Here is a 25220-nt window from a genome sequence, read left to right as displayed (position 1 = left end):
CACTTTTCTGTGTGTGTTCTAGTTTTCTCAACAGAAAGGCTTTTAGAAAGAAAAAAGGAAGACAAACTGAACTACGTGGCCTCTGAGGGGATGAGGGTGGGAGAACCTTGTGCAGACACCATGGTGCGCTCTGAAGCCTGTGGGCTTTGGCTTGGACACAGGTTTTCCACTGAACTTGCCCCGAGCCCCTCTCCTTCTGGAATCCCCGTTGCACTCACAGCTGACTGCTCCTTTGTCCAGAGCACGCTTCTCTTTCCCGTCTTACCTGGTTTCCGGCTTTCTCGTGTACCTGTCACATCTTCCATTGGGTTGCTGACTGTGTGCAGTGCCAACTGTTTGCATCTCCCCCTCCTCTGCCAGGGCATCAGACAGAAGGAGCGTTGGGTGAACGTTGGAGGGCCATCAGGAAGAGAAACACCTGAGCCATACTCCATTGTGCAAGAATCCCAAGGTGGGAGACGGGGAAGCCAGAGCGTGCCTTCCGAGGAGGGTCCCCAGCTGATGCCTGTAGATTTTTTTGCTTTGGCCCTGTGCACCTCCAGAAATGGGGCCTGCCACCCAGCCATTTCCTCTACCTTCTGCCCAGACTCTGAGTTATGCTCCCCTGTCCCCTCTTGCTAACAAAGGCTTCCTCAGTAGAAAAGAGCTTGGACATACAATACTTGCCAACAAAAGCAACCGTCGTAGCCCCAGGGAAGGGGGTGGGGGTAGAGAACCCGGGTGAGGTTTTGCTCTCTGCTCGCCAGGACTGGCTCCAGGGAAGGCCCCAGCCCATCGCTCATGAGTCAGGCTGCTGGGGTCCCAGCTGCAGTTTGTCCCTCTTGACTTACCAAGTCTAAGGCAGGAAGAGCGGGGTGGGGCCCTGGGATGGGGCTAGGCAAGCTGCTGGGGTGGCAAAGGAGAAAATTAGCAATCACAGGCCTTGGCTCTTCTGTCCCCACAGGGCCCCCACACTGCAGCTGGGAAAACTGAGACCTCGGGAAGGGAGGTCATTTTATCCTGAGCTCATTTAGGGGATTTGTGGACGGCCAGATGGAGACACTTCTAGCCTGGTCATTTCACAGTCTCTCCTCCAAATTCCCACTGACACATGCCGCACCCTCCCCCACCCTACATTTTTTTTTTTTTTTAAGATTTTGCTTATTTATTCATGAGAGACACACAGAGAGAGGCAGAGACATAGGCAGAGGGAGAAGCAGGCTGTGGGGAGCCTGAAGTGGGAATCGATCCCAGGATTCCAGGATCAGGACCTGAGCCAAAGGCAGATGCTCAACCGCTGAGCCACCCAGGTGCCCCCACCCCTCACATTCTTGCTCCATCTGCCCTACACACAAAACCACAGTCTGGCTCCTGACTTCATAGATCTTAAGGGACCAGAAAGAGGAGAAAAAGGAACTCTATTTTTCCTGAACTTAATATAGATCAGTTTGGTGGTGCCATTTTCAAATAACTGAATGGTCTCGGTATTGCTTGGAATAGAATACGCTCTGCATTTCCACAGAACCTCAGAGTTTGCCTGGGATTCCTGTGAGTCTCATGGTTTCCCCTTTGGCAGATGACGTGCTGCAGCCCAAAGAGAAAAATGACTTGCCCTCAGTCACACAGACTGTACTTGGCAAAGTTCAGCCTAGAGTATTCTACTGACCCCTAATCTTATCTCTTTTTCTGGCTCAGCACTAGGCGCTGGATTCTGATCTGGCTCTGTTGCAAATGAGCTGTGTGACCCGGGACACTGCTTCAGCTCTCTGAACCGGCTTTCACAAATGCACTGCCCCTCCAAAGCTTGCTCACTCTATCAGCACTGCCTCTCAGAAGGCCCAGGGCCAGGGCCTGGGGGCCACAGGGATGAGGAATCCAGCAATCTCTGCCCACAAGACAGGAACATATTCAGAGCCCAGCAAGGGTGCAGACTGGGAAGCCTCACGTCATGGGGGAAGAGTGCAGGAAGCCAAGGCCTCTCTCAGGGGATCCAGGGATTCCCAGGAGAAGTCTGGTTAGGGAATTTCCACCCACAAGTTGGTCTCCTTTAAGAAGGCCCCACAACAAAATGTCTGGACTCAAAAGCAGAACGATTAGGGGTCTTTATGCACTTTATACAAAGATTCTTTATTCCACAGTTCTTTAAAATACACACACACACATACATACACACACACACATACACACAGACACACACACATACACACACACACACACACACACACATAAAACTCCTTTCTCCAATTCCCACCTCTGGCTTGCTTGAAATACAGTTCATTTGCAAATTGCTAGGAACACATTTATACAGTCAGGCAGGAGCTGGGCTATTTGCCCTGACTACTGAACTGGTCTCAGGAACATTGCAAAACCAGCAAACCACTCTCATCTCTGACTCTTGGTTTCTTCCCACCTTGGGCTGTGGAGGGGCTATGGGTGCCAGAGGGGGAGGATATTTATTTATTGAACACCTACTAAGTGCTATAGTTAACACTCTAAGGAAGGCTCAGGGCTAGGATTTCAATGAGGGTTGTGTGAGCATCAAGCCCAGGCTCTCTCCTCACCTTGCCGAGCCCCACTCTCCACTAGGACACAGGCCACCCATTGCATTTGGGGGCACAGAGAGCTGTAGTCTGTGAAATGGGTAGATCCAGGGGGTGTGTGTCAAAGGTTAGATGGGGGGGTACGTCAAAGGTTCGAGAGGGCGTCAAGACCATGAGGAGAGAAAGGAGGCACCCTCTTGCGGGGAGGAGAGGTGCTCACTGTCTCCCCATCCACATGGAGTTGGACACCCCTTGGGCCCAGGGGCTAGAGAGGGAGCCCCGCGGTCAAGGGAGGGGAGCGGAGGGGACGAGGAAGGCGGCTGCGGACTGTCCCCCCGACCCCCCCCATCCCCGGGGTGGGGTGGGGGGAGCCCAGGCGGCTGGCTCCGCGTGGCACTTCCGATCCGGCAGGGCCGCGCGCCCGCCGCGCTCCCCGGCCCCGCGCTCCGCCCCGGCCGCGCGGCGCCCCCCGCCCGCCCTCCCGCCCCGCGCCCGCCCCGCCCCGCCCCGCCAGCGAGCCCACCCCCGGCCCGGCCCGGCCCGCGCCGCCGCCCCCTCGGCGCTCCCGCCGCGTCCCGGAGCGTCCCGGAGCGTCCCGGCGCGGGCGGCCCTACCGGCAGGCGGCAGGCGGCAGGCGGCAGGCGGCACGGGGGGCGCTGGCGCGTCGGCCGCTCCGCTCTCCCGCCGGGGGCCTGGGGCGCGCGGAGCCCGCGGTCCGGGCGGCGGCGGCGCAGGCGGAGGCCGGGGCGGGCGCTCGGCAGTCGGGGCGCGCTGCAGCCTCGGGGCTCGCGGCTCGGGCGCCCTCGGCCCGCGTCCGCGCGGCCACATGGCTGGGCTGCGCGCGCTGCTGTCCTGCCTGCTGCCCCTGCACTGTGCGCTCTGCGCCGCCGCGGGCAGCCCGACCCCAGGTGCGTGCAGGGCGGGCGCGCGGGGGCGCGGGGGCGCGGGGGCGCGGGGGTCAGGCTGGCCCCCGGGGGGGGGCGCCCCGAGGAGCCGGGGCAGCCTTGCAGCCGGCGGGAGGCGGTGCGCGCCCGGGGCTGGAGCTCGTTTCTTCCCCCACGTCGCGAGCGCTGACCCACGACTGCTCTTCCTTTCTGGCACAAGCGGTGGAGAGAAGCCCTGGGAGAGGTTTTGGGGCTAGGGAGTCTCTTCTCAGGGGGCTGGACATTGGCCTTTGTCTCTGTACTTCGCACTGTCTCTGCTTCGCATTCTCTCTCTCTGCCTCACTCACACACGCACGCACACTCTTGGTCTGGCTCTGTCCTGGGTGCCTTTTACTTTCCGTGTCTTCACTGTCTCCAGCTTGCGTGCGCGTGTCTGACAGTCTCAGCCTCGCAGGATCAAGCTGGCAGGTGGTTGCCCCGCACCCCAGGGAGCACCTGGCACTCACGCTCCTGCGTGGAAAGACACGCACAGCCCTCTCCTCCAGCATTCTCGAGCTCAGTGCACACACTCTTCCTCTCACACACACTGATCAGACACCCCGCACCCTCACCTGCTGTGGCTGTGAGCATGGGGTGGCCGGGGGTCCGTGGGGTGGGGGTGGGGCTGGTCATTTCCAGGCAGGGTACCTGTTTGAGCTCCGTTCATGTACTGGAGTGGGGTCTCTGTAGCAGAGATCTTGGGGGGGGGTCTTAATGAGTAGAGCCAGTGGAGAGTCTGCACTCCCCCACCTGAACTGCCTCGGGCATGGGGGGTTTTCAGGAGACCTCATTTTCTAGGCTTCATCAGTAGCATGAAGGGGCCAGGGAGGCGAGAGATCGAGCCACGCGGAAATGAAAATCCCTCAGACTCCAGTCCCTGATCACCACGCCTGGGAGCCAGCGAGGTGTCATTCCTGCTGGGCCTGGCTGGGCTCAGGGAGAGCTGTGCGAGGACCTCGCTGCTGGCATGCGGCCTGGAGCACGGGGTCGTGACCTCACACTTAATTCAGTCCGAGTGGGCAGGTCACCCCACGCGTCTCCTTTTATTTTTGAAGATCTATATTTACCGGGCTTGGTGCTGGGCCACGGAGAAATCTCTGCAAGCCTCTGTTTACTTTAAAAAGTTTTCTTTCTAAACTTGGAAGAATATAGAACCTGTATTGCCTCCCTCCCCTCTGCTGCTCCTCCTTTCTCCCTGACACGTGCCCAGGATCCCCTGGGTTTCTAGGTGTGTTTGTTTTGCCAGCTGTGTTCAGAGAGCTTGGCGAGGCGGGCCCTACCCCAGGCTGGGCTCGCGAGTGACTTCAGCGCGCTGCGCGCAGGGAGTTGGGGCAGATCCCGCCATCCCTCTCTGTGCCCTGGGGGCTTTCGGGGAACATGAGCCCATCCCTCGGTAGTGCCCAACGTTGGAAGGCTCGTTGCTTGAGTGACAGACAGGACTCTGGCCTCATTTCTTCTGTTAAGTTTAACAGGGCCTTGGGGACTACAGGGAGCAAGTTTTGTCCACAGAGAACTTGGACCCCATTCATCCAAGTGCAGAGATCCAGAAGCTCTGGATGAGTATTGGATGAACTTGGGCTAAGGGGCCCCTCCAAGGTGACGCTCAGGGCTGCAGAGCACTCCCTCGCCCCCGTACAATTGCCCCCCATCCCACCCCACCCCATCCCACCTCACCCCACCCCTGGCTTACCTTTGCACAGGCTACGTTGATAAAACTCCTTGTTTACTTCCAGCAGAACCACGTTTCTCCAGAAAGCTCAGTGACTATGGTGTGACAGTGCCATGCAGCACAGATTTTCGGGGACGCTTCCTCTCCCACGTGCTGTCCAGGCCAGCGGCAGCCTCCACGGGGAGTGCGGTAGTGGAGGGGCCGCCGGCAGCACAGTCGCCCTCCGGTCAACTCCGGGTGGCCCGCAGCCTCCAGCGCCCAGGAGCGAGCCTGCAGCCCGGCCGGGTGGGGCGCTCCTCCCTCTATTTCAACGTTACCGTGTTTGGGGAGGAACTGCATTTGCGCCTGCGGCCCAACCGCCGGCTGGTCGTGCCCGGAGCCTCGGTGGAGTGGCAGGAGGACTTTCGGGAGCTATTCCGTCAGCCCTTGCGGCGGGAGTGTGTCTACACCGGGGATGTCATGGGCATGCTGGGGGCAGCTGTCGCCATCAGCAACTGCGACGGATTGGTAAGGGACAAGCCTTTCGTCAAGCTTCCTTTTGCCCCCTGCCCAGGCTACCTGAACCCATCCGACTATTTTCTCCTGGACTCCCCTGTATTTGGGACTCCTAGGGGCACAATGTGTGGTTTGGGCCACGGGCTTCATTGCCTCCATGAGCTCTGCATACCCCACTGGCCACAAGGTTCACACTTAGCAGGTGTGCAGGGCCTGGTTAGGATGGTGCCTTGTTCCTTCCCTCACCATCCATGGACACAGGGGAACTACAGCTTGCCGAGGGCGCTTCTCTGAGCCCAGGCACATGCAGGAGTAAGGAGGGCAGGCTCTGCTCGGGTTCAGTCCTGGCTGTGCCACTTGCTGGCCGTGAGGCTTCGGAGATATTACTCACCTTCTCTGCACTGCTCTCCCTTATCCGTGAAGCGAGGATTTATTCATAATGCACGTACTTACTTGGTGTGTCCCCTATGCTCAGCGCTGTTCAGGCTCTGGGGGCCGCCACAGGGTGTGGGTACACGTGGTCCTTGCCCTCATGAAGCTGATGTGGTAGTGATGATAATAGGACCTACCTTACCCTACCGGGCAGATGGTTGGTGGTTGGCACCTGCCTGGCATGGGGTCAAGGCTCTGTGGGCATGAGCTGCTGTTATGATTCTTTTTTTTTTTAAGGACTTACTGATTTATTTATTTGAGACAGTGAGCATGGGCATGAGCGAGGGAGAGGGGCAGAGGGAGAGGGAAAAGTAGACTCCCTGCTGAGCAGGGAGCCCGACACGGGGCTCAATCCCAGGACCCTGAGATTATGACCTGAGCTGAAGGCAGAGGCTTCACTCACTGAGCCAGCCAGGTGCCCCTGCTGTTATGATTCTTACTGTTACGTCCTTCTCATCCCCCACTGTCTCTGGTCCTAAGGCCAGCCTGCTCTTTCCCAGTGCTCTGCCCTGTGATTCCCTTTCTCAGGACCTGTTTCTTCCTCCGAAGCTTAGAACGCCCTGCTCATTGGCTACCTATTGCAAACCAGAAAGCCAGGGGTGGCCCCCCCATCTGCAGCTTGACTTGTGCTGGGGTGTGACTCCATCCCCCCATGTTTCAGGCCTTTGTGAGCCTGTGTGATGGTCCCAGGACCCTGATGGGCATTCTGGCCTTTACTTTGTCAGGGATGAGGTGATGTGTCCCGGGACCTCAGCCACAAGGACCCCCTTGTTCTGTGGTTTGGCCATAAGTGAGGGATGAGTCAGATTGGGGATGGGAGAGGGGGTCTTTCTTTACTAGCAGGGCTGCAAGCACTTCTCACTGTCTTCCCATCCTTGTCAGGTGTCTTCCTGCTGAATGTCACACTACCTTTGTCTGGGCCAGTGCTTCTTGATCTTTTTTTCATTATCACCGCCACCCCTGAGGAGTCTTTTTAGCCATTTTTTTCTCTCTAACTGCCTTCCTCCATGAAATTTTAATACCACAGATGTGCTGCACATCTGTTTATAAATTGTATGTGTATCTGCCCTTGATACATATATGAAAAGAATACATCTTTTGCTTTCCAAAGAAGCGGTTTGTGTCTCACTGGAGGTGATAGAGGCCCTGTTGAGAGGAATGGTCTTGGCAGTGGTTGGTTCTCAAAGTGGAGCGGATGCTGGAATTACCTGGAACAGAAGGGTTCTGTGAGGCAGACTTTGAGAAACCCAGGTTGTCCTGAGGCCTTGTCCTGACTCCAGTGCAAGCCTTGGCTGCCTGCCACCTGCCCTGGATCAGCGGGTTTGTGCGGCCGAAGCCTGCTGGCTAGTGCTGTTCTGTGGCCACAGTTTGGGTTGAAAATCCAAGGGCTGCTTGTAGTCACCCAGGGATCCAGTGTCCGTGCAGGCAGAGAGACAGAAAGTCCTGGTGCAGGTCAGTGGCTTGACTGAATTACATGGTGAACTCCCACAGCCCTCAGCCCCTGAGGCTGTCGGCCATTCAGTGACAGGCCTGCATCTCCCACTTCTTCTGCTACCGCTGTAAAAGTACACCGGGGCCCCAGCAAAGGGGTCAGTGGATGAGCAACACCATTACCATGTAACTGTCCACAGTCTTTGCTTGCCACCAGGCCACCGTTTCTGCTCGTGGCTGTCTCCTGAGCCAGTGCCTAGCCACAGCCCAGCGCAGAGACCTCCCCGGGGCAGGGATTTCCTCGTTTCCATCCCATTCTGGAAAGCTACCCTGTCCCATGAGAGCAAGGGGCTGTTCATAGTGACTTAGCTGAGCCATCTTTGGATACATGGGCCACAATGCATCTCTGATAAGATTTAACTCCCTATCTGTATGTGGTCTTTGGATTTTAACCACAATTTCCTCAGTACCTCAAGTCCCGAAGTTATTCTTTCTTAAAAAAATATGTACTGACCATTGGTGATGGGCAAGGCCCTCAGGGAGATTAAGAAAATGAACGTGACATATAGAGGGGCGCCTGGGTGGCTCAGTCGATTAAGCTACTGCCTTTGGCTCAGGTCATGATCTCAGGGTCCAGGGACTGAGCCCTGCGTCAGGCTCCTGCTCAGCGGGGAGTCTGCTTCTCCCTCTCCCTCTGCCCCTACCCCCTGCTCATGTTCTCACTTACGTGCGCTCTCTCTCAAATTAAAAAATGGAAAATCTTAAAAAAAAAAAAAAGTGACACACAGACTAGTAGCAACAGGGAGCCCTTCCCACTGCAGGCCCAGCCCCTGGTGGGTCACGTGCAGGAAACTGAGCCATGGCAGGGATATCTGAAGATAATGCAAACAGCTTATGGTAGCATAGGACCTTATAGTTTGTAAAGCCCTTCAGTTGCATGTGGTGTGTATGCAGATGTTGCCTTTACCCTGCTTTGCAGAGACCCGTCCCTGACCTCAAGGAACTTGGGTGCCAAGCAGGAGAAACCCTTCTAGTAATTTCAGCATTAACTTTTTGGTTTTCTGAAGCATGGTTGGGATGGTACTGTCGATGGAAGTGAATGTTGTCTTTGGTGCCAGAGAAGGTGATATTTGAACTGGCCCTTGAAGGGTGAGTGGAAGTTTGCTGGGGCCAGAGGGTGGGGAGGGTATCCTGGGCAGAGGGAAGCCTGAGTGAGAGCTGGAGGGGATCATCCCAGGAGACACACTGGGAAGGCGGGCCTTGGCCTGACCTTGAGAGAAGGGCAGGATAAGAGAGGGAGCCCAGAGTGGAAGTGGGGCAGCCTGTTAGCTGGGAGTCGGAGGCACATGGCTGTGTGACCCTGAGCAAGCTGCCTGCCTTCTCTGGGCTCCACTTGCCTCCTGGGTACATCTCAGAGGCTGGAATGGATTGGCTCAGAGCCCCTTCCAGCTCTAGCATTGGTGCTTTTGTGACACGGGCAGGCCTTGCTGAAGGAGTTTGAAGCCAGACCCCTCTAAACCTATAGCTGACACCCCCCTCCCTGGCTGGTCCTAGGATTTGCTCTGTGCCAGACCAGGGTTGCATTGCAGGTACAGCGAGGAAAGACATCAGCCCTGAGCATGGCCCTCATGGCCGAGCAAATCTTCCAACTGTGAGGTCTTGAACAAAGACCTCTTTGTGTGGACAGACTGCAGCCATTTGGATCTTAGCTACTCTGGTGAGAAGCGCCATGTCAAAACTGGGGGCTTGATCCTCATTTCCAACTGGAACCTACAGTGGGGGGGCAGCCATCTCCTGCCATCCCATAGTCACTCAGCCATGGGCACTGGGACAGACACTGGGAGGGTTCTGTGCACTGGGGTTAATTCATGCTAACACTGAGGATTGGGTACTTCACCTCACTTCCCACCTGTTCTTCTGAAGGGCCTGCTGTGGCACAGCGGTGGGGAGGGGGGTCACGAACGACTTAGGGATGAGGAAGCCAGGACCTCTGCCTTGGATGAGTTTGTAGGATAATGGGGACCCATATGTAAAAGCAGACACATTACAATCCTGTGTGAGGCTGCAGGAGGACCAATTTTTGGTTAGGGCATCTAGGAAGGCTCCCCGAAGGAGGTGGCATTGGCTCAAGACTGTTAAAACATTATAAACATGAAAGAAAGTGCTGGGCCTTTGGCCAGCAGGAAGAATGACTGACCCAGGGTAGGCTTGAGAATGTTTGGGGGAAGAGAATAAGAGATGTGGGGAGGCCATGTTCTACCTGCAGGGTGTTTTCCCTCGGGGCCAGGGGCAGCTGTCAGACCGTAGGGTCCCCCACTGGGAATGTGCCCAGGCAGCAGCAGCAACCTGATAGACCGCTGTCCAGAGCCTTTCTCGGGGAGCCCAGCCAATCAGTGAGGTGGTTCCTCCGACACTGCTGTGACCTCCAGCCTCTGAGGGCCTGTCGGCTGGGGGCCAAGTATAGAACGGACCTCCGTTAGCCATGCTCTGAATTCCTGGGAGGAACATGGAGCCCTGGGGTCGGGGCCAGTTCTTTGTAGGTCCAGGAGAGATTGTGGGGCACAGGAATGGGGCCAGCAGAGTAGAGACCCCATGTACAATCTAGAGCCCAGACTGCTTGAAAGGCTCTGGCCAACTGCCATTTCTGCCTCTCTGGGTCCCGGGCCTCACTGCCCCTGCACTAGGGCGATGGGGACTTGGCTGTGCTGTGCATCCCCCCTTTTGCCTTCAGCGACTCCGTGAGTCACAGGCCTGATGTGGAAGCAGAAGGCACGTGTAAGCTTTGTCACCATCTGGTTCTATTTTCCACCCTCTGCAGATCCTGCATATTTAACGGGTTACAGAGTAGACCCCTGGCAGGCTGTGTGAGGAGGGGCAGGGGGGGGGTCTGAGTCCCAGCCCTCCTTCTTACCCCTGCCTGTTGTACCAATCACACCAGCTCTCTGAGCCTCAGTCCTTTGTCTGCGGAATGGGATTATAGCAGGGGAGGGGGCGGATGGGGACGGATGGTAACAGGGTTCCAGCTTTCATTATGGGGTGATGAAATGTCCTGATTGTGGTGGTGGTTGCACGGCTCTGTGCGTTTACTAAATGCCATTAATTTCTACACTTTAAATGGGTGAATTGTATGGTATATGAATTGCACTTCAATAAAGCTGTTACAAAATGTGGCTGGCCAGCAGTAGGGCCTGAGAGAGGTGGTGTTAGTAATTACAGGGACACAGTCTAGGGTGGCGGAGACTGTGGGGTCTCTTTCCTCAGGTCCAGACTAGCTGCATGACGTTGAATGAGTTTCTAAATCCCTCTGTGCTTAGATGCCTCATCTTTAAGGAGGTGGGGGGGAAGAGCAACTACCTGTGGGATTATTCGGAGGATTAGGTAAGAGAATGTAAAAAAAAAAGGTACAGGGTCTGGTATATGGTGGGGTCTCCGTGGTTCTTAATACTAACATTTATTACTTCTCTACAGTAAATTACTCCAGTAATTATAGTTATTATTAATAGTGGAAAACACTGTAAATATTGTTGGAGTCCGTTGTATTGAAACAGTATGTAGATGAGCACTGTTCTCTGGCGCGGGTCTGAGGCCGTCTCTGGTCCCCGGGCTGGCCAAGCCCTTGCCTCCCCTCTGCCTTGGCAATCTTCTCAGTCTGATTGGCCGATTGCTCCACGCATGGACGTGTAAGCATCACGACCGATCTGATCTAACCCCACATGCCTTCCAGGACAGGGATACTGAGAGGCTCAGTGGAGCATTATGTTAACAATCTGTGGGCCCCTGCCCAGAGCCCAGCCCTTGACCAGGTCCTGGGGGTGCCGGGATGAAATCAGCCGTGCCTCCGTGTACTCCAGAAGCACAGTTTAAAGAGAAGGCAGGCGTGCACGGTGGGCAGTATGAACAAAGCAGGACAGGCCACACTGCATTTGAGTGTTTTGTGGGAATGTAGTGAAGCATGATGCACTGGGTGGGTGGCCTGGAGGTGAAGATTGAGAAGGAGGGGTGCCCCGGGGAGGTTTCCCAGGTAGAGGACATTGGGACCGCATTTTAAAGCTGCGACAGGAGTTTGTAAAGCCAAGAGGTAGAAACTGGAGGCGTTCTGCAGGGAAGGAAATCCTGTGTCTTCGAAGGAATCAGGAAATGGCAAGTCATCCCAGCTCTCCATGGGAGAGGGGGAGTAGGGAAAATGTAGTTTGGAAAAACCTCTGCCTCCCCGTGGAGCTTAGACTTGCCTTTGCGGCCACAGGGAACCACGGGAGGTTTGCAAGCTAGAGGTACGTTAGTATTGGGGGAGGATGCCCGTGCAAGGATGCTGTCGCAGGTATCCGGTGGCTCACTGGTGTTCCTGTCAGCACCTGTTCTTGCTCTGGGGGCTGCTCCTTGCTGGCTGGGGCATGGGTTGGCTTGGCAGCTCCTTGGGAAGCCCCCGGGTCTGCCCAGCTGTCCGCCCCTGCCCTGGGGATGTGGAGTGTGAGGCCTAGAGTCCCGAGGTACCTTCATCCAGCCACCCGGCTGGCCTGTCTTGATCCATCTTGGCCTGTGGGCTGCCTGCCTTCACACAGCTGTGCTGACAGCCCTGGGAGGGACAGAGGTGGCCTGGTCTCACCTCCTTGCTCCCCCAGTCTGTCCAGCCTGGACGGTGGCTTCTGCTCTGCAGCCCCCCACCCCCACCCCAGTCAAGCTGATGTGTTCACACCTCCCTTGGCAGCCCCCCACCTTTGCTCCTGCCCTTCACCCCTCCCACAGGGCCTTCCCCTGCCCTCCGCTTGATGCATCCCCCATCTCAGGCACCCGGTTCCCAGAAACCAGAGACCAGCGTACATCTTTTCATTTATCTAAGTGTGGAGCATTGGGTGGGGCTCACGAGGCACAGAAGGTCGTGACTTCAGGGAGTAACGGGAGAGAGAGAAAGGGCCGGGCATAGTAGGGGGCGTGAGGCTGGGGCAAACTGGAGAGGACGTGCCCTGTTTAAAGGAAGTGCCAGTCTTGCTTTGCAAGATCTCAGAGTATTTGAAAGAGAAATTAGAAATAATGATTTTTCAGCAGTGTTCTATTTCATATAATGCGTGGGCCCGACACAGCAGGATGATTAGCTGGAGGCATTGGGTTGCCAGTGGGGCAGTTTGTGAGGGGATGAGAGCATGGCCCCTGCAACCAGATAGCTGGGTTGACGCCCCAGCTCTGGCTTTTACATGCTGTGTGGCCCTGGACAGTTACTGGGCCTCTCTGTGCCTCGGTTTCCTCGTCTGTGAAGTGGGGATTGTAATGGAGATCACTCCGTAGAGTTGTCCTGTGTGCAAGGGGCCTGTTAGCCTGGTACTTGATGTGCTTCTGCTGTTGCTGTGGAATGGTGTGAGGTTATTGGTTGAGTCTGGTGGGTCTGAGGGGATGGATGGTGGGAAAGAAGAGGAAGTCAAGAGTACCCTATTAGTCAGCTTGACAACCCCCCATCCCCCTCAAGAGAGGTCTTGTCCCTGTCCTGACCCCACCAGGCCTGTTAGTTTTTCGAAGGCTGCACCCTGCTCCTGACCCTGGTTTGCATTCCCACCGGGAACGGTCCCACTGGGTTCCCCAAGGGGGTGTGGTCTGTCCCAAAGGGTGGTGTGTGTCCTTAGGCCCCAGGCCTGCCTCAGGGTGGGCTCTGGGTGGCTGCTGGGCGAGCAGACCTGGTGAGGGAATGTGGACGACTTGCTTCCAAGGTCATTTGCATCTTCTCTGCCCAGTAGATGAGGAGGGACAGTGCATCTGTGTCATTCTCTCTGTGGCTGACTGTTCATCTGCCCCAGGCCAGTGATGACAAGAATGGCACGCACACTGCCATATGCCCCCCTGCACGCCTGGCAGACATGCCGGTCAGCTGTGGCACGCTCTCCCCTGAGTGTGCATCCCCCCGCTGTGGTCCTCACAACCCCGCTGCAGGGGCCCAGTAGGTGTGTGGCCTCAAGCCCATCAGCCTCCCCACTCTCTGCGGTCTCCTCATCTCTTCTGTCACCAGAGCTCACTCCCTGTCCCGGGGTACAGGACAAGCCTGCCTGCTCACGCTTGCTCTTCAGTCTGCTCTTCCGAATTGATGTTTGTGGAATGAAAGCAAGAAATTGTCTGTCGGGGGGGGTCCCTCAGGAGGCTGACTTGGGTCTTGGGCCGGGAAGTGGCCGGCAGCCCTCGTGCTTGGAGTGCAGCCCCTGCGGCCCGTTCCTGGCTGTGGCTGTGAGGGCCTGGGGGCCGCCGAGGTGGAGGCCGGAGGTCGGCCGGGGGTGCCTGGGCCGCAGCCAGCTCCCTGGGGGCGGGCAGCCCGGGTTTTGCTGGGCAGAGAGACGGCGTGGGGAAACCGAGGGGCTGGACCATGCCGCTGGAGGGGGGACTGGCCTGGAAGGCCCGAGCGGGCCTCACCCCCACATCCGGGGATGTCTGCTGGCCAGGCAGCCCCCGCCCGCGCCCTGACTCCAGTGGGCAAGGCGGGTGTTGCACGTGGCCGGGTTAGGCCGGCGCCCCAGGCAGCGTGGTGGAACCTGCTGGAACCCCTTCGGGGGCCCAGTCTGGCAAGTTGTGTGATGTTGCTTCTCTGTGTCCCGTGAGCCACACGGCCAGGCCAGATTTTCCGAGGGTGGGGGCTGGATGCCACCTCTGGGGATAGGAGGAGGCCGAGCCCCCTGCAAAGAGGCAAGTGGAGGGGGCCAGGATGACTGCTGCCAGCTTTGCCTTCGTTCTCCCACACTGACTCATGGCAAGTCACGTGACCCCTCTGAGCCTCAGTTCCCACATCTGTAAAGTGGGGGGCCCTACCTTGTAGCTTTATTCCTTGGCACCACGCGTGCTGCCAGAGTGCCTGGAACAGTAAATGGTGGCCTTTATCACTATCGTTGATCTCTTGGAAAATACGGAAACTGAGGCAGGCACAGTGGGTTTGTTTCCAGACCTCTGGTCACCTGTTCCGACGCTTTTCTTGTTTCCTGGAGGGCCCTGTCCCGTCAGGGAGCCTGTCTCTCTGAGCGGGTGCAGGCTCTGGGCCCTGGGTAGTTTCCCGGTCCTCAAGGTGGTCTGGTCTTGCAGAGTTTCACCTCCTTCATCTTCCCCCGGCTGTGCCGTGCCGTCTGCCCTGGGTTCATAACTTATTTATGATACGGAATGAAAGCCAGACATCACCTCACTGCTGCTCCTCCTGAGCACAGCCGGGGAGGGCTGGTCTGGGGGCTGGTTTTATTTTCCTTCCCCGGCATCCTCAGGCTGGCTAGAGGGAGGGCCACTGAGTGTGGCGGGGGCTGCGCTCGCCTTCCATCGGCCTCCCCTGCTCAGTGGGGCAGAGGCCCAGGCGGGGGGCTTTTGGAGGGGACCCAGGGGATACGTGCATTCAAGCCATCCGCCAGGCCTGGCATTCCTTTTTCAGCGTGTAGGCCTTGCCCTTCCTTCAGAGCCTGAGAAACAACAACAATGACCGGGGCGACAATGATAACAGTAATCTTTGCAGGCTGCCTCAGCTCTGGCAGCCGGGTTTCCTGTTAGCACAAATAATCCTTGTGTTATGAAAACCTCCAATGATGAGTTCAGCTCAGCGTCATTTCCACATATCACCCTGACTTTGGCCCGGGTGCAGACAGCTGTGGCCAGAGGAGGCTTTCAAGGCCTCTTGATCCCCTCTTCATTTTCCAGATGAGGAAGCAGAGGCTCAGGGAGGGGAAAGGACTCACCCAGGGTCACACCGCAACTGTCAGGACCCCTGACTCCCTGTCCAGTGCTCCCCCCACGATCCCACTCAGCCTCTCCCGAGTCAGTGGACGAGGATGGAGTAAATGTTGACAGTGGCTCAGGTCATAAGCCCTGTGCTGGCCAGAGATGCAGCAGCCATGGCAACGGCTCCTGAGCCCAAATGCTAAAGCGGTTGGGGCAGCGGTTGCCCTCTGGGGCATGTCCTGGAGGTCCCCGAGCCCGGGTCCCACTTCTAGAGCAGGGTGCTCCACTTTTACATGTCATTTTTCCCCAAAAAACTGGGGAGCCAAATAAAAAAAGCCATTGTCAGCTGCCCGGATAGTGGGATTTGAAGGTCAAACAAAACCTTCTGGTGTTTCTCGGCCCTAAGTCCACACTACCACTTGTTTTATTCATTTTCTTTTTTTTTTTTTTAAGATTTTATTTATTTATTCATGAGAGACACAGAGAGAGAAAGAGGCAGAGACACAGGCAGAGGGAGAAGCAGGCTCCATGCAGGGAGCCCAACGTGGGACTCGATCCTGGGTCTCCAGGATCAGGCCCTGGGCTGCAGGCAGCACTAAACCGCTGAGCCACCCGGGCTGCCCTGTTTTATTCATTTTTAAGACATTGTAGGGTAGTGGGCTGCTGTTATGTACATGTTACTTGTCAGACAATATTAAACACGCTACAGTCTCCTTTTCTTCTGCTTTCCCTAGCTCGGCTGAGGGGCCCGTAGAACAGGCCCCTTTCAGAGGAACGTTTGAAGGTGGGAGCGTTTGTCAGGGCACAGTTGGCCTGAATGCAAACCCTGTTCCCAGCAGGTTGCCTGAAGCCTTTTGTCAGCCTTTGCTTTTCAGCCAACCAAATATTTATACCTTTGATCTGTCCAGCAAATGCCCGTACCCCCCAATCACCCCCGCCCCACGGCAGAGGTTCATTTCCGCCCCTGGAGGCTGTCAGAAGCCCACACCCTGAATGAGCGACTCCAGCCCAAAGGGGCCTTGTGTTCTGTAGCCCAACAGGCTGGCCTGGGTGTATTGAGTGCTTGGTGCTTTGTCACCTCATAATTCATTGTCCCTAGATGGGGAGACTCTAGGTAAAACGTGTTGCCCCCTAAGCCAGGGCCACACCGCATGGGGGAGCAGATGTCTCTCATTAAGGGCCATATGCCCAAAGGGGTTCGTTAAGGAGGCTTGGCCCCAAGGAAGCTTACTGAAGGGGGTTTTATTCTAAAGTTGGTCCCCTGGTATGACTGGGGACTTGTCCTCCTGAAGCCCATGTTTCGAAGAGGAATAGACAGGAAGATCCCCTGGATTGGGATAGAGCCCCGCCAGAGCCACTGGGGGCACAGAGGGTGGAGTGATGATGGGGTGACATGTGGGCTGGGCTGGAGCGGCATTCCTGGTGGAGCTCACAGCAGCCACACAGGTGTAGGGCCTGCATGAGCACATGCGGTTCCAGGTAGGGCACAGGGCCTGTGTGTGGCTGCAGTGGGTATGGTGGGTATGGTGGGGGGGAGTTTTGTTGCTAATAATTCCAAAAGGGAAACAAACAGAGCTGGACAGGAAAAACAAGTGGTGGGGCAGTCCAGACACCGCCTCTCTCTGGGATGACTGTTGTGGCCTCCCTAACCGACCTCCCTGCCTCTATCCATGCCCTTGTTGTCCATCACCGACAGCAGCCAGGGCAGTCTTGTTGGATCCAAGCCCTCCCGTGACACACCCATGGGTGGAGCGAAGGAGGCCTGGGCTGCCATCCCTCCTCCCTGTGGGACTGGGACCCCCTTTACCCCCTCCCTTAGTGCTCCCCTGACTGCCCTCCTTCGGAGCACCCCTCCCCCACGGCTCTTTCCTTTTTTTTTTTTTTTTTTTAAGATTTTATTTATTTATTCATGAGAGACACACGGAGAGGCAGAGACACAGGCAGAGGGAGAAGCAGGCTCCCTGATGCGGGACTCGATCCCAGGACCCCGGGATCATGATCTGAGCCAAAGGCAGATGCTCAACCACTGAACCACCCAGGTGCCCTCATGACAGCTCTTTCCATTTGGGATGCCACAGTTTTACCTACTGATTGCCTATCTCACCACTTGGTAGAATGTTAGCTCAACGTGAAGGATTTGGGGATGTGGCCCCGGCACCCAAAGCGGGACCTCTCAGCAGTATCTCATGAATGGATGAAGGCCTAGAAGACCAGTAGCAGGCAGAGGTTTAGGAGAAGTGCGTTCGCAGAGGGGTTCAGGAGTCGGGAACCTGGTGAGTGGCCCAAGCAGCCAGGTTGTGGTCATTTATTTGTGTTGCTAGTAACTGTGACAGGGCTTAGCACAGACAGGGGGTGGTGACGTGTCAGAGTTTTAAGAAATCTGGAACATACCTCTTGATGCCAAGCACAGGTCAGGAGCAAGGAAAGTAAGGTGCCCCAGCTGGTCCGGTTCCTCCCCGCCATGCAGAGGAGGGCAGTGATGCCCAGAGGCCGTGTGTGGTCAGGGCCCACTTGTGGGCTGGAGCCGGGCCCAGCACAAGAATCCGGGTGACTAGGCCCATGCCTCTGTCCATCCCCTCATGCCTGTCCCCTTGCATAGGGAACCTTCCCTGCCGCTGCCACATCCCTCATTTATCACTCGCAGAGGACCTGCTGTGTGTCAGACTCTTACATGCATGACCTCATCTGGGGGAAGCATGCCTTAAAATCAAGTCAGCACCCCTCTGGGCCGGGGTGATGTGGGATGGATCCGAGGGGAGGTCTGGCTGGGACGAGTGATCTGCTGGGGGCTGGCCCTCGGCTTGGGGCCCGACTGGCTGCACCTCTTCCTGGAGCTGCCCCACAGTCAGCTGCCTTGCTTCTGAGCTCTGGGGATCAGGCTGCAGGGCCTCCGTGCAGGGAGCCACTCCTCAGCTCAGGGCCTGGCAGCCACACTGCCTCCTGGCATTTGATAGCTGCTTCCTGTCTCCTTGTCCTGAAGCAGCTGCCACTGCTGGCACTCAGGGCCAACAGGGGGCCAGCTACAGCTCCCAGCCCGAGCTTGGTGGGCTATGGTGGTGATGGCGGGGGGACACTTCAGAGTCATGTGGCTCCTGGGCACAGGGAATGGAAAGTGGGGGTGCCTGCCAGCCTGGTAAGGTCTGACCTGAACTCTGGCTGGGCTCCAGGGTGGGAGTTTGCTGCAGAAGGGGAGTCTCTGAGCACCTGCAGGGGTGAGGCCCTGCCCTGCCCCTGGGCCAGGACCTCTGCTGCTGGGGGTGCGGGGAGGGGGTATCATAAAAAGCAAGCACCCTTCCTTTAAAAATATCTACAGGGCTTTTGAAGACCTAAGCCACTGCTCTCCACAGTGCCAGAGGACAGAGTCAATCATCACCTTCATCGTCATCAGAGAGGCACTGCTACTAATTGTTCTCACTGTCTGCACTGTGGACTCCGCAGCTTGGGTGGCCGTGACATCACCAACTTGCCTCTGGCCACCCAGCTGATCACAGCCCCCTCCTCTGGCCCACCCAGCTCAGGGCAATTTTGGTGAATTATTTTTCACTCCCGGTGGAGTCACCCCTCGAAGGAGGGAGACAGTTCAGTCCTCAGACGGCGCCTAAGGCACAAATGCAAACGATGTGGACCTTCCTTGGTCAAGCTCAGCCCAGGGACAGCTCACGACACAAGAGGCATGCAGTGATGCAGCCTGCCCACACTCTCTGCCCAGCCCCTCCTCATTCAGGGCCTGCTCTCATTGTCCTCTGGTTCCCTCCCTGTCTTGCCTGTTTCCTGCATTATGGCAAATGGATTCTGGTCGACTGACCCCAGTTGGTACTACTCTCTGTGAAACACGGGTGATCCCTTAAACATTCCATCGTTGGGAAGCTTCTGGAGTTTAGATCAGTGGGTTCCAGCCCTGGCTGCACAAGAGAATCACCTGGGCAGCTCAGAGAAAGTCCTGATGCCTGGGCCTCACCCACTGAGATTTGATCCGTTGGTCTGGGGTGTGGTCTTGGCGCCAGTAATTCTGCAAATTCCCCTGGCGATTCTAATGGGCATATATTGGTGACACCCACTGCTGTGGCCTCCTGGAAAAGTCTACTGTGTGTTTGATGGAAAAGTTGGGGTCAGGCCTGGGGTGCCAGGAAAGCCAGGCCAGAGGAGGACAGAACCAGAAGAGGCTACTGCCCTGCTGTGGGCGGGGCCTCACGACTTCCCTTCCTGCCAGTAACCCTTTGGTTTCAGATGGGGACACTGAGGCTTGGGCAGGGCCTGGCTCCCAGATGCAGCCTTTATACCACTTGCAGGGAAGCTGGGTGACAGAAAAGGAAAGCTTCATTGGGGGTTGTTTCCTTTTTTTAAACTTTAAGATACTTCTTATAGGGATGCCTGGGTGGCTCAGAGTTGAGCGTCTGCCTTCAGCTCAGGGTATGATCCTGTGCTCCTGAGATCAAGTCCCATGTCAGGCTCCCTGCGTGGAGTCTGCTTCTCCCTCTGCCTGTGTCTCTGCTTCTCTCTCTCTGTGTCTCTAGTGAATAAATAAATAAAATCTTTAAAAATAAAAAGATAAAAAAAGAGATACTTCATATATAATGTTTACTGGCTCATTGTAGTAGGCCAGCATTCTGTGCAGAATTGACTTTCCTTTTCAGATGGGGAATCATAGAAAAGTTAGAAAACACCTCAGTGTTTAAAGAGAGGGAAATTGCTGCAACTTCACCAGCCAGAGACATCTTCCTAGCAGCTGGGTGCATTTCCCCCAACCTTTGGTGTGTCCTCTGTCATTTTTAAAATTGCCCCGAACCAGTACAGCCACTTCCTCTCCTTAAGGACATTTCCCCTTAAGGATGCTCAACCCATGGTATTTTTTTTTTTTCTTTCCCTCAGCTATTTCTTCCCGTTTCTGGGCAGGGATATGAGCAGGTTAAAGCCAGGTCACAGTGGAAGCAGGACTTAGAAGCTAACCGTCCTATGGTTCTGGAATGCTACTCCTTTGGGCATCCAAGGGATGCCCATCCCTATGAGCACTGAAGCCATAGGCTCCCTACCTGAGCCACTGGGACTCCTGGGCACACCGTGAGTGGTGATGACAATAGTCCTGGCAGCAAACGGGAGCATGGGCATGGTCCTTGCCGCAAGCTGGACCGTTCTGCGTGTTCTGTGTGCATTTCTCAGAGCTTTTAACTTGTCCAAGATGATGGTTTGAGAGTGTTAGCCCCCAGAGATTCTGGCTCTCGTGTCTCTGCCTTTACCCAGCACACCTACCATATCACTTCTCCCCTGAGAAGGATTTTTCAAAAAATACTTTATTTATTTATTCATGAGAGACACACACAGAGAAAAGCAGAGACACAGGCAGAGGCAGAAGCAGGGAGCCCGACGTGGGACTCGATCCCAGGACCTCGGGATCACGACCTGAACCAGAGGCAGATGCTCAACCACTGAGCCACCCAGGCGTCCCCTGAGAAGGATTCTTGCTGCAGATGGACAGGGCCTAGCGATCCTTTCGCCCAGCGACTCCCAGGATGTGGGGCCTGCAGAGATCGTGACCCCAGGAAGGGGTGGGGGGGGGCAAGTGGTCGTCCCGGATAACTACCTCCAGCTGGTGGGGGCTGGCTGCTTCCTGATGCTTCTTCTGAGACTTTGGCCTGTCCTGGGAGTTCTCCTGCTGCCCGTGTGGGGCAGGCGTGCAGGGCATGCCAGCTCTCGGCTCTGTCCTCCAAGGGCTCCTTCCTCCTGCCCGTCCCTGGAGCCACAGCTTGGGAAGAATCCGCTTTCAGACTTGCCTTGGCCGGGGCCCAGGCCTTGGCCGTCCAGCTGCAGCAGAGCTCCTGCGGCTTGGGGCTTCCACATCAGGTTTGAATTACGCGGAACCTCGGCGTCCGCGGGCCCGTCCCAGCCGTGCTGACTCACGCTTCCGTGGTCACAGGCGGCCTGTACGTCTCGTACACGAGTGTCGTCTGAGTGCGCGTGTGTTGTCTCCGTGCCTGGGTGTCTGCTGTCTGCCTGCACATGCGCGGGCACCATCCCTCTGCGTGGCCTCGTGGTGCGTGTGTGTCCCTGTTCACAGGCCTCTGTAAAATCTCACATTTCCCTGAAGGTGTATCGTGTTTCTTTTTTTTTTTTTTAACTGCTTATTGAGATACAATTCTCATGCCATGTGGCTCACCTAATTTCAAGTGTCCAAATCAGTGAATTTTTACGATGTGCCTAGAGTTGGGTAAGGATCACCACATTCAATTTGAGAACATTTTCACTATCTCAGAAAGAAGCCCTGTGCCCTTTTGGTGTCACCCTTGCTCCCAATCCATTACCCCAACCCTTGGCAACTGCTCATCTTCCAGTCTCTGTAGACTTTCCTATTCTGGATATTTCATGTGGATAGAATCGTATAATATGTGGCCTTTTGTGGCTGGCTTTTTTCACTTAGTAGGATGTTTCCAAGATTCATGTGTGTTTGAGCATGGACCAGTTCTTCTTTTTTGTTTTTTGTTTTTGTTTATCTATTCATCTGTTGACGGGCATTTGGGTTGTTTCTCCTTTTTGGCCAGTGGGAGTAGGGCCGCGGTGAACATTCGTGTACAAGTTTTTGTGGGGACACTTGTCATTTCTCTCGGATGTGTACCAAGGAGCGGAATTGTGGGGTCCTGTGGTAACAGTTTAGTAGTTTGTGAAGCTGCTAGACTCTGTTTTCCAAAGTGGCTGCATCGGTTCATGTTCTCAGTGGCCGCATCCAGTGTGGAGGGGAGCGGAGACTCTGGCCGTCGGCGTCCAGGGCTGGGAGGGAGGGAGCTTCTCATATGGGAGATCCTGGAGTGTGTTCTCAGGCCGATAAGAATGATCCAAGAGAGGGTGAGCATGGTGATGCTGAGAAGCAGGGCACTAATTGTGGGAGCTAAGTCGTGGAGGAGGTGAGATGGAGGTGAGCAGGAGGTGAGGAAGGGCACAGCGGTGGGAGTTCATAGGGTGGCAGCAGGGTAGGGGACGGCCTGTGTGATGGTGCCTTGTTTACTCCCTAAAAACAAGAGAGGAGGAGGTGGGGACAGGGTTAGGAGCCTCAGCCGATGGGAGAGCTGGGATGCAGACATAACAGGGAAGTGCAATAGAGAATCGCCAGCTGGCATCATGCTCACACCAGAGTTGTGACCGCTGATTTCAAATGACACCAGTGGGCACTGTGTGCATTTCTCCATCGGTATGCAGACATGGAGAAGGTGACTGCTTGGGTTGAACAAGGGCAGAGGCTTTTCTGGAACAGTGGGAAGGAGGGAAAGACAGAGAGCTATAGGTGTTCACAGAATTATTATGCATCTAGACTGAGGAGTCTAAGGTGGTAGGAGGGGAGGGGAGGACTTGGTGGGGGGAGGTGGTGGTATCGACAGTTCGAAGCAATGAGGCCAGGCACTGGAGGTCTTGATGAAGCTTGGTAATACCTGGAGCCAGAGGGCAGGAGTTGGGTGAGCAGGACGGTGGTAGAAGTGACGCAGACACCTGCAGTGGGGCTTTCTGAGTTTCAGCCGGTGTCGTGGTCTAGGAAGGGAGTGCGGCTGGGGGTGGAAGCAGGTTGCTGGGCTGGCAGTGAACCTGAGGGAAGCCATTTCAGATTCTCTTGCCACTCCCAGCTATGTACATCACCTCAGCCTCTACTTGCTAGGCTTTCTTTCATTTCCTACAGTGGAACAGTTTTAAGCTGAATTTGCTGGAAGTCTAGAACCTGAGACAGCACAGCTGGCAGTAAAACCTTAGTAATGGAATTTCCAGAACCAGTTTGGGCCCAAGAATGTGCTCTCCTTGGGAGGTGATGGGATGGTTGGGTTGGAGGCCTGCTCTGCTACTTTCTCCTCTGGGGAGGCCCCACATAGGCTCACCTTGGAAGAAGAAGAAAGAGGGGACCTGGCTTCATTAGAACTGTCATCTTGGAATAGGTCCTCCTGGGCATTCTGCAAAGGTTAGTGAATCTGGGGACACCTTGAGGCTGTCCTCTCAGAGCTCCGCGGTTTACCTGTGCCTGGACCCCAGGCTGGGTCCTTGCTCGTTGTCCCTGCACTTGACCTGGCACAGACAGAGTGTTTTCCTGTCTCAGCCCAGAATTTGGCACTTCCAAGCACACATATTTCAGTCTTTGGGTGGGGGGGAGGTGGTCTCTTCCTGTGGCCTCCCAGGAGATGTGTTGGCTTAGTCTACCCTTGCCTCAGAGTTTATGTGCAAGTACATGCAATTTCAGAATAAACATGTTTATATATACACATGGACTAATGCTGAAATAATGTGGCTTCAGTTGCCTGCTAAGATGTTTGGGACCTCATCCTGATGGTAGACAGCTACTGATGACCAGCTGAACCTCCTCAGTTACGACCTACAGCAGGATACAAGGATAAGCCAATGCCTGCCTCCCCCATCACCACATGATCCTATCTCTTTCAGGCACCCCGGACTTACCCTCTGGACCTGGGGGCTTCCCCTGAAGGGAAGCAGGGCTGAAAAATCTGGGATAGCATGGCCTAGAGGCCTCAGGATGAAGGTATAGCGGAAGGCATTACCCCTGCAGCTGATGTGATGTCACCACCCATATTGGAAATGTCAACCAGGCCCCCCTCAACCAATCATGTCTCACGAAAGGTCTCTCAGGAGCAGCTGTAGTAAAGGGGTCCAGAGCTTGGCTGATGGTGGCCAGGCCTGCACGTTAGAGAGTTTCTATATGGAGAAGTGGCCTGAGGGCCCACATAGTATGTGGCTCAACTGGATATAACCAGCTATTTGTTGTTATTTGTGTTGCATTAAGAACTTTTCTAATATATATTTCTACTTACTTACTGTTTCCAAGAGAAGAAGGTGGAGGTATGGGTGAAAACAGATAGGGCTGCCATTTATTTTCCAGCAACTTATTTTCCTCCTTTTCTTGATGTCTTGTACAGAAATGTGATTTGATTCTTTAAAATTAGCCACCACTTTTCAGAAATATAAACATCTCATAAATTGGGAGACAGGAGTCATTTGGCAAGGAGGCAGAGAACCAGAAAGTTCCCGTTGCCAGTCTGTCTGCCCCAAGTGGTGCCTGGTTTCCTGGCCAGGGCAGGGCTGGAGATAGTCCGCCAAACCTCTCGTGGTGCAGATGGGGAAACTGAGGGCTGTGTGGCAGGGACCTGCCCAGCCTACTTCCTAATCTGGTGGCCCAGCCCGCCTGCTCTTCCTCTCTCCAGGAGGAGGGTCTCAGAGGCTGAGGGGGCACCCCAGCCTGTGCAAGAATGGCCTGTCAGAGCCAGATGCAATGTGCAAAATGGACCAAGAACACTGCTGGGAGGTTCTATCCATGACTCCTGGGGTTTGGTCCAGTTTGGTCCCCTTGGGGTTTGTGAGATCCATAGTCACAAAGAGCTTTGAAACTTACTTCCCAGATCGTATATTCCAGGGTTCAGGTGTTTGCCCTTACCAGGTAACCGGGATGGGGAGATAGGGATTCACTAACTTCTCTGGGGAGAGGCCTGTGCTGTCACTTATTTGCTGGGTGACTGGGCATGTTTCTTAACCTTTCTGAGCCTGTTTCCTTATCTGTGAAATGTGTCTAATATTAGTATCTACCTTATAAGGCTGTTGTAAAGATGAAAAAAGATATGTAAATATAAGTGGCGGATAGTGTGGTTAATATCACTGATAATAAAACCGTTTACAAAGGGTGGGATGTAGGGGAGTGTGTTTCAGCTCAGCAAAACGTGACCTGGGTCCCTGCACACAGTAGGTTAGATCTTGAAGGAGGGAGCTGTCTGTTGCTAGAGGCATCCAAGTCAAAGTTCAGAGCCTCCCTGATGAGGGAGGTGGTTGAGGGATTGAAGCTTCAGACTGGGGCAGGCATGGTGATCTTGAAAAGTCTTGTGTGGTCCACAGTTGTGGACAGGAGGGGTGAACTGGACGGCTGTGCCTTGCAGCCCAGCCCGATGCCGTGCGGATCATTCCAGAGACTGCATCCCTCGTGTGAGGCCCTGAGATCTGGTGGCCACATGGGGCAAGGAGTGCCAGATTTTGAGGAGCTGCAGTAGCTTTGGTGGGAGGAGGATTGGTGGTGGCTGACTCATGTGCTTGGTAGATTTCAGAGGATGTTCCCCAAGA

At 55.5% G+C, this 25220-nt stretch overlaps 1 protein-coding gene across 2 annotated transcripts in view; it reads left to right on the top strand.

Annotated features, from left to right (window-relative positions):
• The first annotated feature begins 3345 nt into the window (after window positions 1–3345).
• ADAMTS14 (ADAM metallopeptidase with thrombospondin type 1 motif 14) overlaps window positions 3346–25220 on the top strand; it is a 77330-nt gene continuing 55455 nt past the window's right edge. For both annotated transcript variants that reach the window (XM_055325350.1, XM_055325349.1), the window contains exons 1-2: window positions 3346–3427; window positions 5179–5618. In XM_055325350.1, the coding sequence (XP_055181325.1) occupies window positions 3346–3427; window positions 5179–5618 (522 nt within the window). The remainder of the gene's footprint in view (window positions 3428–5178; window positions 5619–25220) is intronic.

The sequence above is a fragment of the Nyctereutes procyonoides genome, unplaced genomic scaffold (assembly GCF_905146905.1).
Source record: "Nyctereutes procyonoides isolate TBG_1078 unplaced genomic scaffold, NYPRO_anot_genome, whole genome shotgun sequence".
In the NCBI taxonomy this organism is placed as follows: Eukaryota; Metazoa; Chordata; class Mammalia; order Carnivora; family Canidae; genus Nyctereutes; species Nyctereutes procyonoides.
Note: the sequence above shows the minus strand (reverse complement) of the source record. Positions and strands in the feature narration are given on the sequence as shown.